At 37.5% G+C, this 12,371-nt stretch overlaps 1 protein-coding gene across 1 annotated transcript in view; it reads left to right on the top strand.

The window, feature by feature from the left end:
* LOC140329771 (IgGFc-binding protein-like) overlaps positions 1-12,371 on the top strand; it is a 103,277-nt gene that overhangs the window by 68,696 nt on the left and 22,210 nt on the right. Inside the window, exons 28-38 of the mRNA XM_072410162.1 lie at positions 2,849-2,933; positions 3,014-3,076; positions 4,370-4,435; positions 6,181-6,422; positions 6,540-6,635; positions 8,187-8,592; positions 8,781-8,980; positions 9,339-9,719; positions 9,840-9,954; positions 10,747-11,106; positions 11,662-11,912. Coding sequence (XP_072266263.1) covers positions 2,849-2,933; positions 3,014-3,076; positions 4,370-4,435; positions 6,181-6,422; positions 6,540-6,635; positions 8,187-8,592; positions 8,781-8,980; positions 9,339-9,719; positions 9,840-9,954; positions 10,747-11,106; positions 11,662-11,912 — 2,265 coding nt within the window. The remainder of the gene's footprint in view (positions 1-2,848; positions 2,934-3,013; positions 3,077-4,369; positions 4,436-6,180; positions 6,423-6,539; positions 6,636-8,186; positions 8,593-8,780; positions 8,981-9,338; positions 9,720-9,839; positions 9,955-10,746; positions 11,107-11,661; positions 11,913-12,371) is intronic.

Below are 12,371 nucleotides of genomic sequence, written 5' to 3'. Positions count from 1 at the left end.
GTACAGGGGCAGGATTATCTCTGCAGTCTATTCCTCTTTTAATACAAGAAAGTACTTTTCTAGCTTTAGATATTGCAGCTTGGCATCGCATGCTATTATTGTCACAGATTCCCAAAAAACCAGAGGATCAGTGCCCTGTTCAGTTTCAACCACCTTGCATTTTCCTGCTACCAACACCATCTCTGCTCAGGGATCCCAGTCCCTGCTTACTTCCTGGTCCGGGTCATATGACTCCCTGTCAGCTGCCGCTTTGCCTCAGAGGACTAGTGTTCCGCAGACATTCTCTACCTGCTGGCAAACATGTGAACAGCATCTGAACTGCCTCCTCTCCAGCTTTTCCTCTGGTTGTGGGTTAGGATGTCTGCAGGTCACATGGTCCCATCCATCAGATGAACTTCTCCTTATAGGGAAGTGACTGGCAACAGGAAGTTGCCTGAACAAAGAGTTCCCTTAGGCATTGTTTCCAGGTTCCGGTTATTCCTGTCTGCATCTCCAGTTCCTGATTTCCTGTGTACCGACTCTGGCTTTGACCCTTTACTAATCCTGCTTGCCGCCTGCCCTGACATCTGGCTTGTTTGACCATGTGACAAACCTCCTCTCAGTCCACACCCCTGTGCATAGACTTTCCAGCACACTCAGCAACAGTCTACGCACTAGCAGGCTGAGAAGGGCTATCACGGGGCAAGGTTAACCACTCTGTTACCCCTTGCCACACACCATCACAGATAGACTGCCACCATGTGCTTAGATGCACCGTTACCCTTGGCAACCGCAGTTATGATTCTGCTTCTTTAATACTCTGTGTCATCCACTGCCACTCCAGACAGGGATGTTTCAGTAATCACAATGTTTATTGTAGTGTCTTCAGGTTAGCAAATTACACTATTTTTACTTTGAGAATTTAGAGATTCAACTTACACTTTTTATAGTATTTATTAAGTAAAAATATACAAAAACAGTGCAAAAAAAATTACAGAAAAATAAGGACTAATCAAATAATAATACCAGAACTATATCAACAGCATAAAATAAAAAGGGAAATCTGTGAAATAATACTTAGGTAGAGTTGGTTTTCCTGGTCCAGGTTGCTGTGTAAAGTCTAAGTTATTAGTCACTGGGCTCCCTGCAGTGCCCAATGCAGTGCCGTTGTCCTTAGCAATGAGATGGTATCAGTGAGAGCTTCCTCTGCTAGACTTACATGGATTTTTCTAAGCCAACAACAGGAGTGGGACTAATAAGACCATCCAATGATAGCAGGGTGGGGGCTGTCTGATGGGCATAGATTAAGATGCTTGTAGACACTCCCAAAAGGCCCTCTAGCTATTAATAATAATTCCATAAGTACACGTGGAAATACCAACCCCCAGATTATTAATCACCACAAAATAAGGAATTCACAGAGACGGAACTAGACATGTCTTGGACTTCCTGGGTTCACCAGAACAGGCTAAATATGGTTTCCAGGCTTTCCTGAGGCCTGGGAGATTAGTTCTTGGTCTCAAAATGCTCACCATAACGATCTAACTACAAATCAGTCAAATACTATTTTATACAGAATGGGATATTAGAAATATAAAGCGTATTAATAAATAGGTTTCAAAATATAGCTCAAAGTTCAATCAGAAGTTCTGTCTAGCCTTATCTGTATTCTATGAGTCTTGCAGACACAAAGACCAGGCAGTCACAGCAGGTGTTGTGACTAGAGGGTCTGGCAGGAAGCTGGTTGTCAGATAAAGAAATACCTGCTAAGGGGGCATTTATGACTCTAGTCTGCTAAAGTGAGAATTTCCAGACAAAAGTGCATGGGGCCGCAACCTGCCAGTTGCCTGCAGCGTAACATCCTCACCTCTAGAGGCTCTGGTGAAGACTGGGCCAGCTGCTTAGACTCTGTGAACTGGGCTGGTGACACGGTGGGTTCACCATCCTGTCCTGCAGCACCATGACAATTATTAGGTCTATGATCTGCCAAAAACCCTAAAACCTTTTCTATTTCTGAATCTTCCAAATGTATTCCCCCTGGACAGTATGAAGTATGCATGTTGTTAGCCGCCAAGTGCAAAACTTTATATTTATCAATGTTAAATGTCATTTGCCACTTGGCTGTCCGATCAGACAGTACTTCCAGGTCTGCTTGTAGATTAAAGACATCCTGTATAGACTTATTTCATTACATAGTTTGGCGTCATCTGCAAACACAGAAATGGTACTTTTAATTCCAAACTCTTTATCATTTATGAAGATGTTAAGCGTAAAGGTCCCAACACTGAACCCTGGGGTATACCACTAATAACCTTGGACCATTTAGATTATGAATCATTAATTACAACTCTCTGAATGCGATCTTTAAGCCAGTTCTCTATCCATTTACAGATTGACTTTTCTAAACCTATCGACCCTAACTTGCATATTAACCGTCTGTGGGGTACAGTGTCAAATGCTTTAGCAAAGTCCAAGTACACTATATCAACTACTTTTCCACTGTCTACCTGTTTACGTACTTCCTCATAAAATGATTGAATAAATGCTATCACTTACAATATATTTTATAAAGGAAACTCCTCTATGTGGTTTTTTTTTAAACTCTCTAGGATTTTTACAACTATAGAAGTGTAACTTACCGGTCTGTAGTTACTTGGTAATCACTTTTAGTGTGTTTAGTAAATCCGCCTTTTTTTATCCCCCTATTACGAACCCATATTAGTAATGTTTTGTGCAGCTGGAAAGTTGACAACTTACTATACTTCATAATGGTTTTGCTGACAGTTTTCCTATGATTTTCTGCTAGATATGATTACTGTTTATCATATAAAAAAGATATGTTTAGTAGGTTAAAATGTTCTGTGTGCAGGTTTTTATTGAAGGTGTCAGAGGTGAAGACTATCGCAGTGATATTGCTGTAGATGATATCTCTCTTGTGCCTGGATATTGTAAAGGTAAATTAAGTTTATCATTAAGTGGTTGAAGGTCACGTGTACGACATAATAAACTGCATTTCCTTTTTTTTCTCTATCAGTACCCTCACCAACAACAACAATAGCTACTATGACCAGTAGGACCACATCCACTTTGCCATTAGGTAAGAAGTGGTATAAAAAAATTGAATTTTCCAAGTAGGTTATTACTCATACAGTGAATAAATAAATGCATCATAATATGCAGATGTTTTTGGCATACAGACCTATTTAGCCACATCCAGAGGTATCTGCATATTCTGACCCATTAACTTTTTCACTGCAAAAGAGTTGTGCCTGTTTTGTTTGATTCTCCTTCAGTACACAAGTCTTGGGGTACGAATGGGTTAGCAGTTCCCAAACAGGGTTCCATGGAACCCAAGTGCTCGTCGTGTGGTTGCTATAGGCAATTTGCGCAATGTAAGAGGAGTTCTTTTCACTGACTGCCACACTAATGTACTGTGAGTTGTGAATATAATAACTATAACAGGAGTAATTTTACTAATGTTAAAAAGGACAGGAAACAGTGGCATTCAGGGATGTGTAGTAATGTAGAGTTTTTAATGTCAATAATTTACATAGCCCAACCTTAATCTCAAGTGGAATTTGTTTTTTTTTGTTTTTTAATTTAATAACTAAAAATGGAAGAGTAATCACATGACAATACAAATGAATACAAAATACAATACAAAATCTAATACAAATGAATAAAATTAGTATACCAACAAAACATAATATACCAAAGAGTGCTAAATACATGTCTTATGAAGACCGTAATATGGAGACCTGATATACTGTACCTGCAAAGTATAATCACGCAGAACTATTCTGACTGTGTCATAAGGCTGTGAGATAGACTTATATAAACATCTGTATTGACCTTACTCACACACAGATAACGTCCTCAGATAGCTTCAACCCGGCTGCAGACACATGTAGAAAGATTCCAATAGAGGTTTATTTTCTCCAGACAGGAAATCTTGTAATATGCAATCATTACAGCAGGTAAAAAGGGTATGGTTTGCCAGGCTAAACAGCACATGTAAAATACAGCATGAAAAATGGCTACTACCATGTCGGGGGAAAGGGTGGAGCTAACAGTTCAGAGGCTGACCACAGTGGGGGGAGAGGATCAATCAGTTATGCACACAGCTAACAATAACGTCAGTGCAACAAATACATATAACCAAACAAAAAGACTGATTTCTAAAGTCATGGAACATGACAAGGACAATCTTAGAAGGCACTTCACAAGGGAGATTTAAAGTTTTGTTTTTAATCTGGGGAGTCCAATGTCATCATCTATTGAAGCTGAAAGAATTTAGGTATTATATTTGGATAGAATTGACTTAGCTGCACTGTTTTTGTGGTCAATTAAACCCAGGTTTAATTTTGTATGTATTCTTCTCTTTTCTCAGAAACATCCTTAACTACTTCCAAGACCTCTACCACAAAACCTCCTACTCCATCCTTGCCACCATCAGGTAGGGCATTTCACTGAAGGCCTTTTAATAGGAACCTAAAAGTGTATTTTAGAATCTGAAAAATTTGTGCACAGTTTTTAGGCTGGTTTAGAATGAAAGTTTCAATGAATTATCTATGACAATAGAAAAATTAGGAGTGATAACATAATGACTGAGAAAATAATAATTTTAATGAATAATATCCATTATAATGGTTAATGCCCATCACATTCAAAAATGAGGGGGAATATAACACATACATAAATATATTAAATATATCAATAAATAAATAATCAAGGAATAAATAATCTAACAATTAAATACAAGTGCTTGGACAGTGTACCACTTCAAAACCTGGCATTATTATCAGTAACTACACAACCCTATGCCCATAGATAAAATGAAAGAAAGGCACAGTTAGGCATAATATTTCTAAATAAAACTGTACTGTTCCTGGCCAATTTTACACTGTTATGTGCTTCTTGTAGTAAAGGTTGGTCTGTGGTGTTTGTCTTGAGAAAATGTTTGTCTAGCCTTTTCTAATATTTTAAATTATCTTGATGCTAGTCAATTTTCACACTGCTGTGTCTTCTTAAAGTTGACCTATCACCAGGATTTTTACTTTACATAAAAGTGTAGACAACCCTCCCTTTATGTCTTTATCACTGCGGTGATACATATGTCAGACATCCCAGAAGGCTCCTGTCTGCTCTTCCTGCGCATGTACCATGTCTGGCATGCACAGCAAGAGCTTTGTCTTCAGTGTGCAGTGCAAGATTGGGCGATGTAGGCAACAGCCAGAAGACAAAATAAAAGGTAGCGTCACCCAGAAGAAGCCAATCCAGGAAACAAAGAAATCAATGAATCATCACATACAGTGCAGAGTTCTGTGCAAGGTGACATCTGTACTGAATGTATAACTCTTTCCCCTCCATTCCATTCTGCAGATCATTATTCCTTCTTTCTCCCTCTCTTTCCCCTCTCTCTCTCTTTTTTAAGTTCTCTCCTAATCTCTCTCACCCTTTTCCTTCTCTCCCCCCTTCATATATGCAGCTCAAAAAGTTTAGGAAGGAATGATAAATAGTGGTGTAATATAATAAATAAAATACTTACTTTTACAGTAATGTTGCTCTTACTGGTCTATTTCCAGGATCCTGTGAGGTTAGTGGAGATCCTCATTACTACACCTTTGACAATCAGGTGCACCATTTTATGGGCACTTGCACCTATACATTATCTAAACTGTGTGAAGTTGATGAACACCTGGCAGAGTTTAATGTTGAAGCAGCCAATGAGCACAGGGGTGACAACACTAGGGTGTCTCATGTCAAGTATGTTAATGTTGATGTACATGGATACAGGATTACATTGGAAAAAAATAGACAAGTCAAAGTGAGTATCAATTTTATAGTTCCTTTATTTGATTTTTTTCTCTCTATCATAAAGTAATGATATATATCTGTGAATGCAGGTGGACAACCGTATAGTAACCTTACCTATAGCCCCACATCCAAACATTAACATCTTCCTTAGTGGACATGATGTAATGGCGACAACGACGTTTGGTTTAAGTGTGCGATTTGATGGAAAACACAGAGTGGTTGTGATTGTTCCAGGAGAATATGCCAACAAAGTATGTGGAATGTGTGGAAATTTCAATGGAAACCAGACTGATGACTTCCTAAACCCTGATGGGGAATTTGAGCTTGACTCTAACAAGCTTGGTAACAGCTGGCAGGTGGATCATGTCCCTATTCTATTTCCAGGATCCTGTGAGGTTAGTGGAGATCCTCATTACTACACCTTTGACAATCAGGTGCACCACTTTATGGGCACTTGCACCTATACATTATCTAAGCTGTGTGAAGTTGATGGACACCTGGCAGAATTTAACGTTGAAGCAGCCAATGAGCACCGAGGAGGCAACACCAAAGTGTCCTATATCAGCTATGTAAACATTGATATCTATGGATACAGGATCACACTGGAGAAGAACAGAAATGTTAAAGTGAGTATAAATAAGGATAAACCTCACAGTGTATATTATGCTATTGTAGCTTATTTATAGTTGAACTTTATTGCTTCCCTGTTCTAAACTTGTCTTTTTGCATAACTGTGAATCCAGGTGGACAATGTTGCAGTAATCTTACCGGTAATACCACATCCAAACATTAACATCTTCCTTAGTGGACATGATGTAATGGTGACAACAGCGGTTGGAGTAAGTGTACAATTTGATGGAAAACACAGAGTGGTGGTATTTCTTCCAAGGGAATATGCCAACAAAGTGTGTGGAATGTGTGGAAATTTCAATGGAAATCAGACTGATGACTTCTTAACCCCAGACGGTAAATTTGAGACTGACTCTAACAATCTTGGAAACAGCTGGCAGGTGGACAATAACACAAGGTAATCACTACTAACTAAATTATCATTAATTTTAAAGCTAAATATTTCTGAAATAGTAAAAAAGATCTGAAACAAATGTACACCAGGGATTGCAATCACTCAGCATGTCTATTGATGGTGTAATCATGGTAAATTTACTACAGACATTTAGTCTGACCTGCATGTGAAAATTTCATTAGGTTAGCCATCCAAGGTTAGCTAATGAGGTTAGCCATCCAATCACGTGCAAGCAAAAATGATGTTTCTTAACAGGTCCTTGCATATGATTGGGTATTTTGATAATGATAGTCCGAATTTGTTTAGTAATTTAACCTCATTGGGTAAGGTACCAGGTTGTTACCAGGAAATCAGACACCACTGTTGATGTTGTAAACATCTGCCAGTGGTGACCCAAGATAGATGCTGCATAGTAAAACAGTCAAGCAACCTGGAGAATTATGGCATCTATGTAGGCAAGAAAAGCAATTTCAGTGTGTAAATTATGCTGATTTTAATTGGATTTGTACAATATTCACAACAAGCTGCTATATGCCTAAATCACATTGAAGGGTTATCCCAAGTGGGCTTTTACATTCCTAAAATTACTTTATGTTTCACCTCCCAGTTAACAACATTTCTTATTATTATTATTTCCTATAACCCACCAAAAATATTTCCTGTAGTTGTACTCCTGGATCAGAACATGAACCAAGCTGTACTGTGGAAGAAAAGAATACCATTACCAGCAACAGTTTCTGTGGAATGATCACCGATAAGAATGGTACATTTAAGGATTGCCATGGTGTTGTAAACCCACTGATCTATTTCACCAACTGTGTCTATGATTTATGTGAACTGAACCTGGATCCAAATGTCTTGTGTGATAGTCTTCAGTCCTATGCACAGTCCTGCCAGTCTCATGGAGTAACAATAAGTTCCTGGAGAAATGAATCTTTCTGCTGTAAGTACATGAATGTGTAACTTAAGTATAAAATGTATAACAACATACAATACTCCACCTGCATCCCTTAATAGTGCACTCTGATGTTTCTAAAGATCAGCCTGTACATAACATCAGTTTTTTCAGAATTCATTCATTCGGAAACTGTAGTTTCATAAGGTCTTGGTATGTTCTTTACATGCATTATTGAGGAAAAGTGCAAAATCCTGTATATCTCTTCATAGGCTTTCAGAAGATCTTAGCATTAGCAAATATTTTATCCTATCTGTGCTTTAAATATTAGGAGGGATGTTTTTTTTTTCTTATAAAAAAGTTTTTAAACATTAATATACCTGTAAATGCCTACACAGGCAAAAAACAAAACCTTCTAGCTGAGGACAGTAGAACTGTTTTTGTAATCTAAACATAGTTTGTGTTTTTTAGATGTCTGATTTATTTTATTCACTTTTTCCTGTTTACACAGCACTGAATTGTCCAAAAAACAGCCATTATGAATCCTGCGGAACTGCTTGTCCTTCTACCTGTGTCAATCCAAGTGCACCATTAAAATGCCATCTTCCTTGCACAGAATCCTGCATCTGTAACCCTGGTTATGTACTGTATGATAAAAGGTGTGTCCCAAGCCAACAATGCGGATGTTGGGATAATGACAAACATTATCCTGTAGGCTCAGAGCACTCAGTAATCAACCCAGACCGTTTCTTTGACAGCTGTGTATTTGATCTGTGTGCTCTTGGTGCTGGCAGTTTATGTAAAGCATTGGAAGGTTACGCTGATGCCTGTCAAAGAGCTGGGGCCACCATTGCTTGGAGAAACTCCACATTCTGTCGTAAGTAATAATTTTTTCTTATAATTGTAATATGACAAGTCATGCACAACATTACCTTTTCTGTATTATATAGATCTTAAGGTAGTCTACTTGAGGTGTATGACTAACCAATCATTTTTCAACAAATGTAAAATTTTTAATGTGATCCGAGGCTCTGGTAATAACTGTTATCTGTCCTTGTTGTTTAGCCCTCCCATGCCCTGCCAACAGTCACTACAATCCATGTAGCAGTGCTTGCCCTGCCACATGTGTGGACCAGAGTGCTCCAAGTAACTGCAATAAGCCCTGTACTGAGACTTGTGAATGTGATAATGGCTTTGTGCTCAGTGGAAACAATTGTGTTCCTGTAAGTGAATGTGGATGCTTTTATGAAGACAGATACCATATGGTAAGTGTTGCCCTGTTTCTTATCCTTCAAAACATTTTAATAGGATCTGGAAATAATTTGATAAAAAACAATAAATTAGAATATTACAATACAAAAAATTATCAGGGGAACCCTTTAAGTTCGGTAGTAAAACTGTAAATTAGTGGAAAAGCACAAAACAATGTTTGTATATCTGTTTGTAAGATTTTTTTTTGTGAGTTCGTAGATGCGTGCAATTATACATATTATTTGTCACAGTCATCACTGTCCCGCCATTCAGTATCCTTCAAATTCTTTTAAAACACGGTATATTTTATGTGTTTTGATTACCATTGCCAGCTTTGTTGATGTGTTATGTAATTCTTTATTTTATTTTCAGAAAAATGAGATATTCTGGAAAGGGGACTGTCAAGGTCGTTGTACATGTCAAGGAAACAATCATGTGACGTGTACAGCTCAGACCTGTGCTCCTGATGAGTTGTGCAAAGTACAAAATGGAATTAGGAACTGTTTTCCTGCTGACACCTCCATCTGTCACATCTATGGTGATCCACATTATATAACATTTGATGGCAAGTCATACCATTTCCAAGGAGCCTGTAATTATACAGCAGTGGAGACGTGTGGAAACACAAGTGTGTACTTCTCAATAACCACAAGAAATGAGCACAGAGGAAGCCCGACCTGGACAACTATAAACTCAGTTGCAGTTAGCTTCATTGACCTTAATATCATTTTGGGCAGAAACAAAGTGGTGGAGGTAATTTGGTCACACTTCTACAAATGATGATTCCTTGGGCTTACAAATTTATGATTTGGGTTACTATTTGCCCAGCTAAATTTGTTTTACTTTTCTCTATTCTATTGTTCTGATTTTTAGATCAATGGTCTTGTTGCCTCACTGCCTGTGACGCCAGCACCTGGAATCTCAATAAGTATAAGTGGTGGATTTGCTGTTCTAAAAACTAACTTTGGTCTTGAAGTCAAATTTAATGGTAACCATGAACTGTTTGTTAAAGTAAATGAGAACTTAAAAGGAAAACTGTGAATTCACCTTTGCTGGTTCTTTGGGATCTGTAACTGATCAAATATTGATGAACACTCACAATAAATCATTTACTAAGTTTCTATAGTACTAATAGGATGTTATATCGTATGTTCATTAAACCTTGTAATTCTTTGTTCCTGATGAGCAAGCAATATTGAGTAGCCTAAAGAAACTGCCTGTGATGCAACTACACACAGAGTTGAGATCATAGGACCTAATGGACATGGAACAGCTGTGCCCGCAGTGCAGTGCTTAGCAATTTCCTATGACCTTGATTCAAGACTCATAGTAGGTTGTAATGGGTTGTGTCTTTATTACCTAATCCTAACCCACAACATGCAACCTGCTGGGTTTGGATCAGCATCCAAAACCAAGATTTGTTTTGCTGCTGCCTTTAGTGTGCATATTTAAAGATAATAAATATTATGTCAGTGGTTCCAAAACATTTCCAGTTCATGGCATTCTTTGCTTGAACATTTTCAAGGGAACCTCTATTGCAAAACAGATACCTAACATACAGATCCCCCACCCAGACCTCTGAAATCCTATATACTGTACATACAGATCCCAAATTCAGACCTCATATCACACCAGCACCCAATGTAGTTGCTGCTAATTGTCAAGTTGCTCCCACATCCAGATCCCCGACCAGTATGGTTCTAGCTGGTGAGAAGGGCTTGTAATCCAGACTAGGTTTGCAGTTTATATCATATACCAAACTGGCTCGTTTTCTTCTTAGATTTTACATCAACTGCCGCCTCCACCACCTATACAACATCTTCAAGTACATCCATCAAAACATACCCAATGACCTATATTTCAAGTGTATCCCCAACAAATACTTCTCCACCCTCTCCATCTTCTACCACCACAGTCCTAGCACCTCCATCCTCCACCAGCAAAATTCCACCCATCCCATTCTCTACAACTACTAGTCCACCCTCTCATTACTCTACAGCTTTGTCATCTTCATCCTCTACCATCACAAATTCACTCTCAGTTACCTCTGCCACAATTACCTCCACAATACCATCTACCCACTCTATTGGAAGTCCAATGTTGTCTACGACATTATCCAGTCAGAATTCCTCTTCAACAGGTAAATCAGTTTCTGTCATTTTGATTAATCTAATAGTGCTGTAATAAGATCAAATTTTTAGTAGGTTGCAACATTTTGAAATTATTACAATACACATTTTAAAGATGTGTTGATTTCCCTTCCTATTTGTTTTTTCTTGTAAATATATGTACAGATCCCAGTATTTTTGTGTATTGCATTTGGGTTTTCTTCCCCCTTTTTTAAATATCTATAGGTTTTGAGTATTAAGGTTTAAGTCTAATGAAAGGCCTATATGCTTAAGTATAAAACAAGATGTGATCTTTTTTTTTTGCTTTTTAAAATAATTGTTTTAAAAATAACAAACCATTTATGTATTTTTCCCATTAATTTCAGGTAATTTTATTGGCATTTTTGTTGATTACTGTTTTAAATCTTAGCAAGGACAGCCACATTTTGTGCCCAAATTATACTTGACTCAAAGTATAATTAGTAATTTATGAAATTCAGAAAATGGATTAACAGAAAATTTGTTAGAGGATATAGTGTTCCATGTGCCATGGTCCTTTTTATGCAATCTTTTGTGTTTCATTCTAGCCAGTGGAATCTGCAGTGCATCTGGTGATCCTCACTACAACACCTTTGATGGCAGAGTACACCATTATATGGGCAACTGCAGTTACACTCTCACTAAGCTATGTGATCTTTCCTCCAGTGGATTCCCCTATTTCCATGTCTACACCACAAATGAGTATCGGGGCTCCAACACTAAAGTGTCTTATGTTCAGTCTGTGCATGTAGAAGTGTATAACACAAACTTCACAATGCTAAAGAATAAAAAACTAAATGTAAGTGTCTATATTATCATATTACTTAAATGTCTTTCAGATTTATTGAAGCATGTCAATGCTAACAAGTGTTAAATGTTGTTTTAAAAAATATTTAATTTCTTGTGATCTATGAAAAAGTTTTTTTTTAATTTTATTGGTGAAATCTTTTAACCCTTTGTTTAATTCTGTATTATTCAGTTGTTGTAATGACTGGTATGATAATATTCATTAAAAAAGTCACTTAAATTAGGCTTTAAAGTGGACTTACAAAGGCAGAAGCATCATAGACACTCCTTGTTGACATGTCTTTTGCCACTACATCATCCCATGTATTTCATAATTCTCAAACATCTTTTATTCTATAACAGACAACAAACCTTTGGGATGACAGAATGTTACTCAAAACGAATCAGATATTGTTGATTTAAAAATATTAACATACAGCAAAAATTACCTATTTAGGCACAATACTATAAA

This window comes from Pyxicephalus adspersus, chromosome 4 (assembly GCF_032062135.1).
Source record: "Pyxicephalus adspersus chromosome 4, UCB_Pads_2.0, whole genome shotgun sequence".
Classification (NCBI taxonomy): domain Eukaryota; kingdom Metazoa; phylum Chordata; class Amphibia; order Anura; family Pyxicephalidae; genus Pyxicephalus; species Pyxicephalus adspersus.
This window is presented reverse-complemented; position numbering and strand designations above follow the sequence as displayed.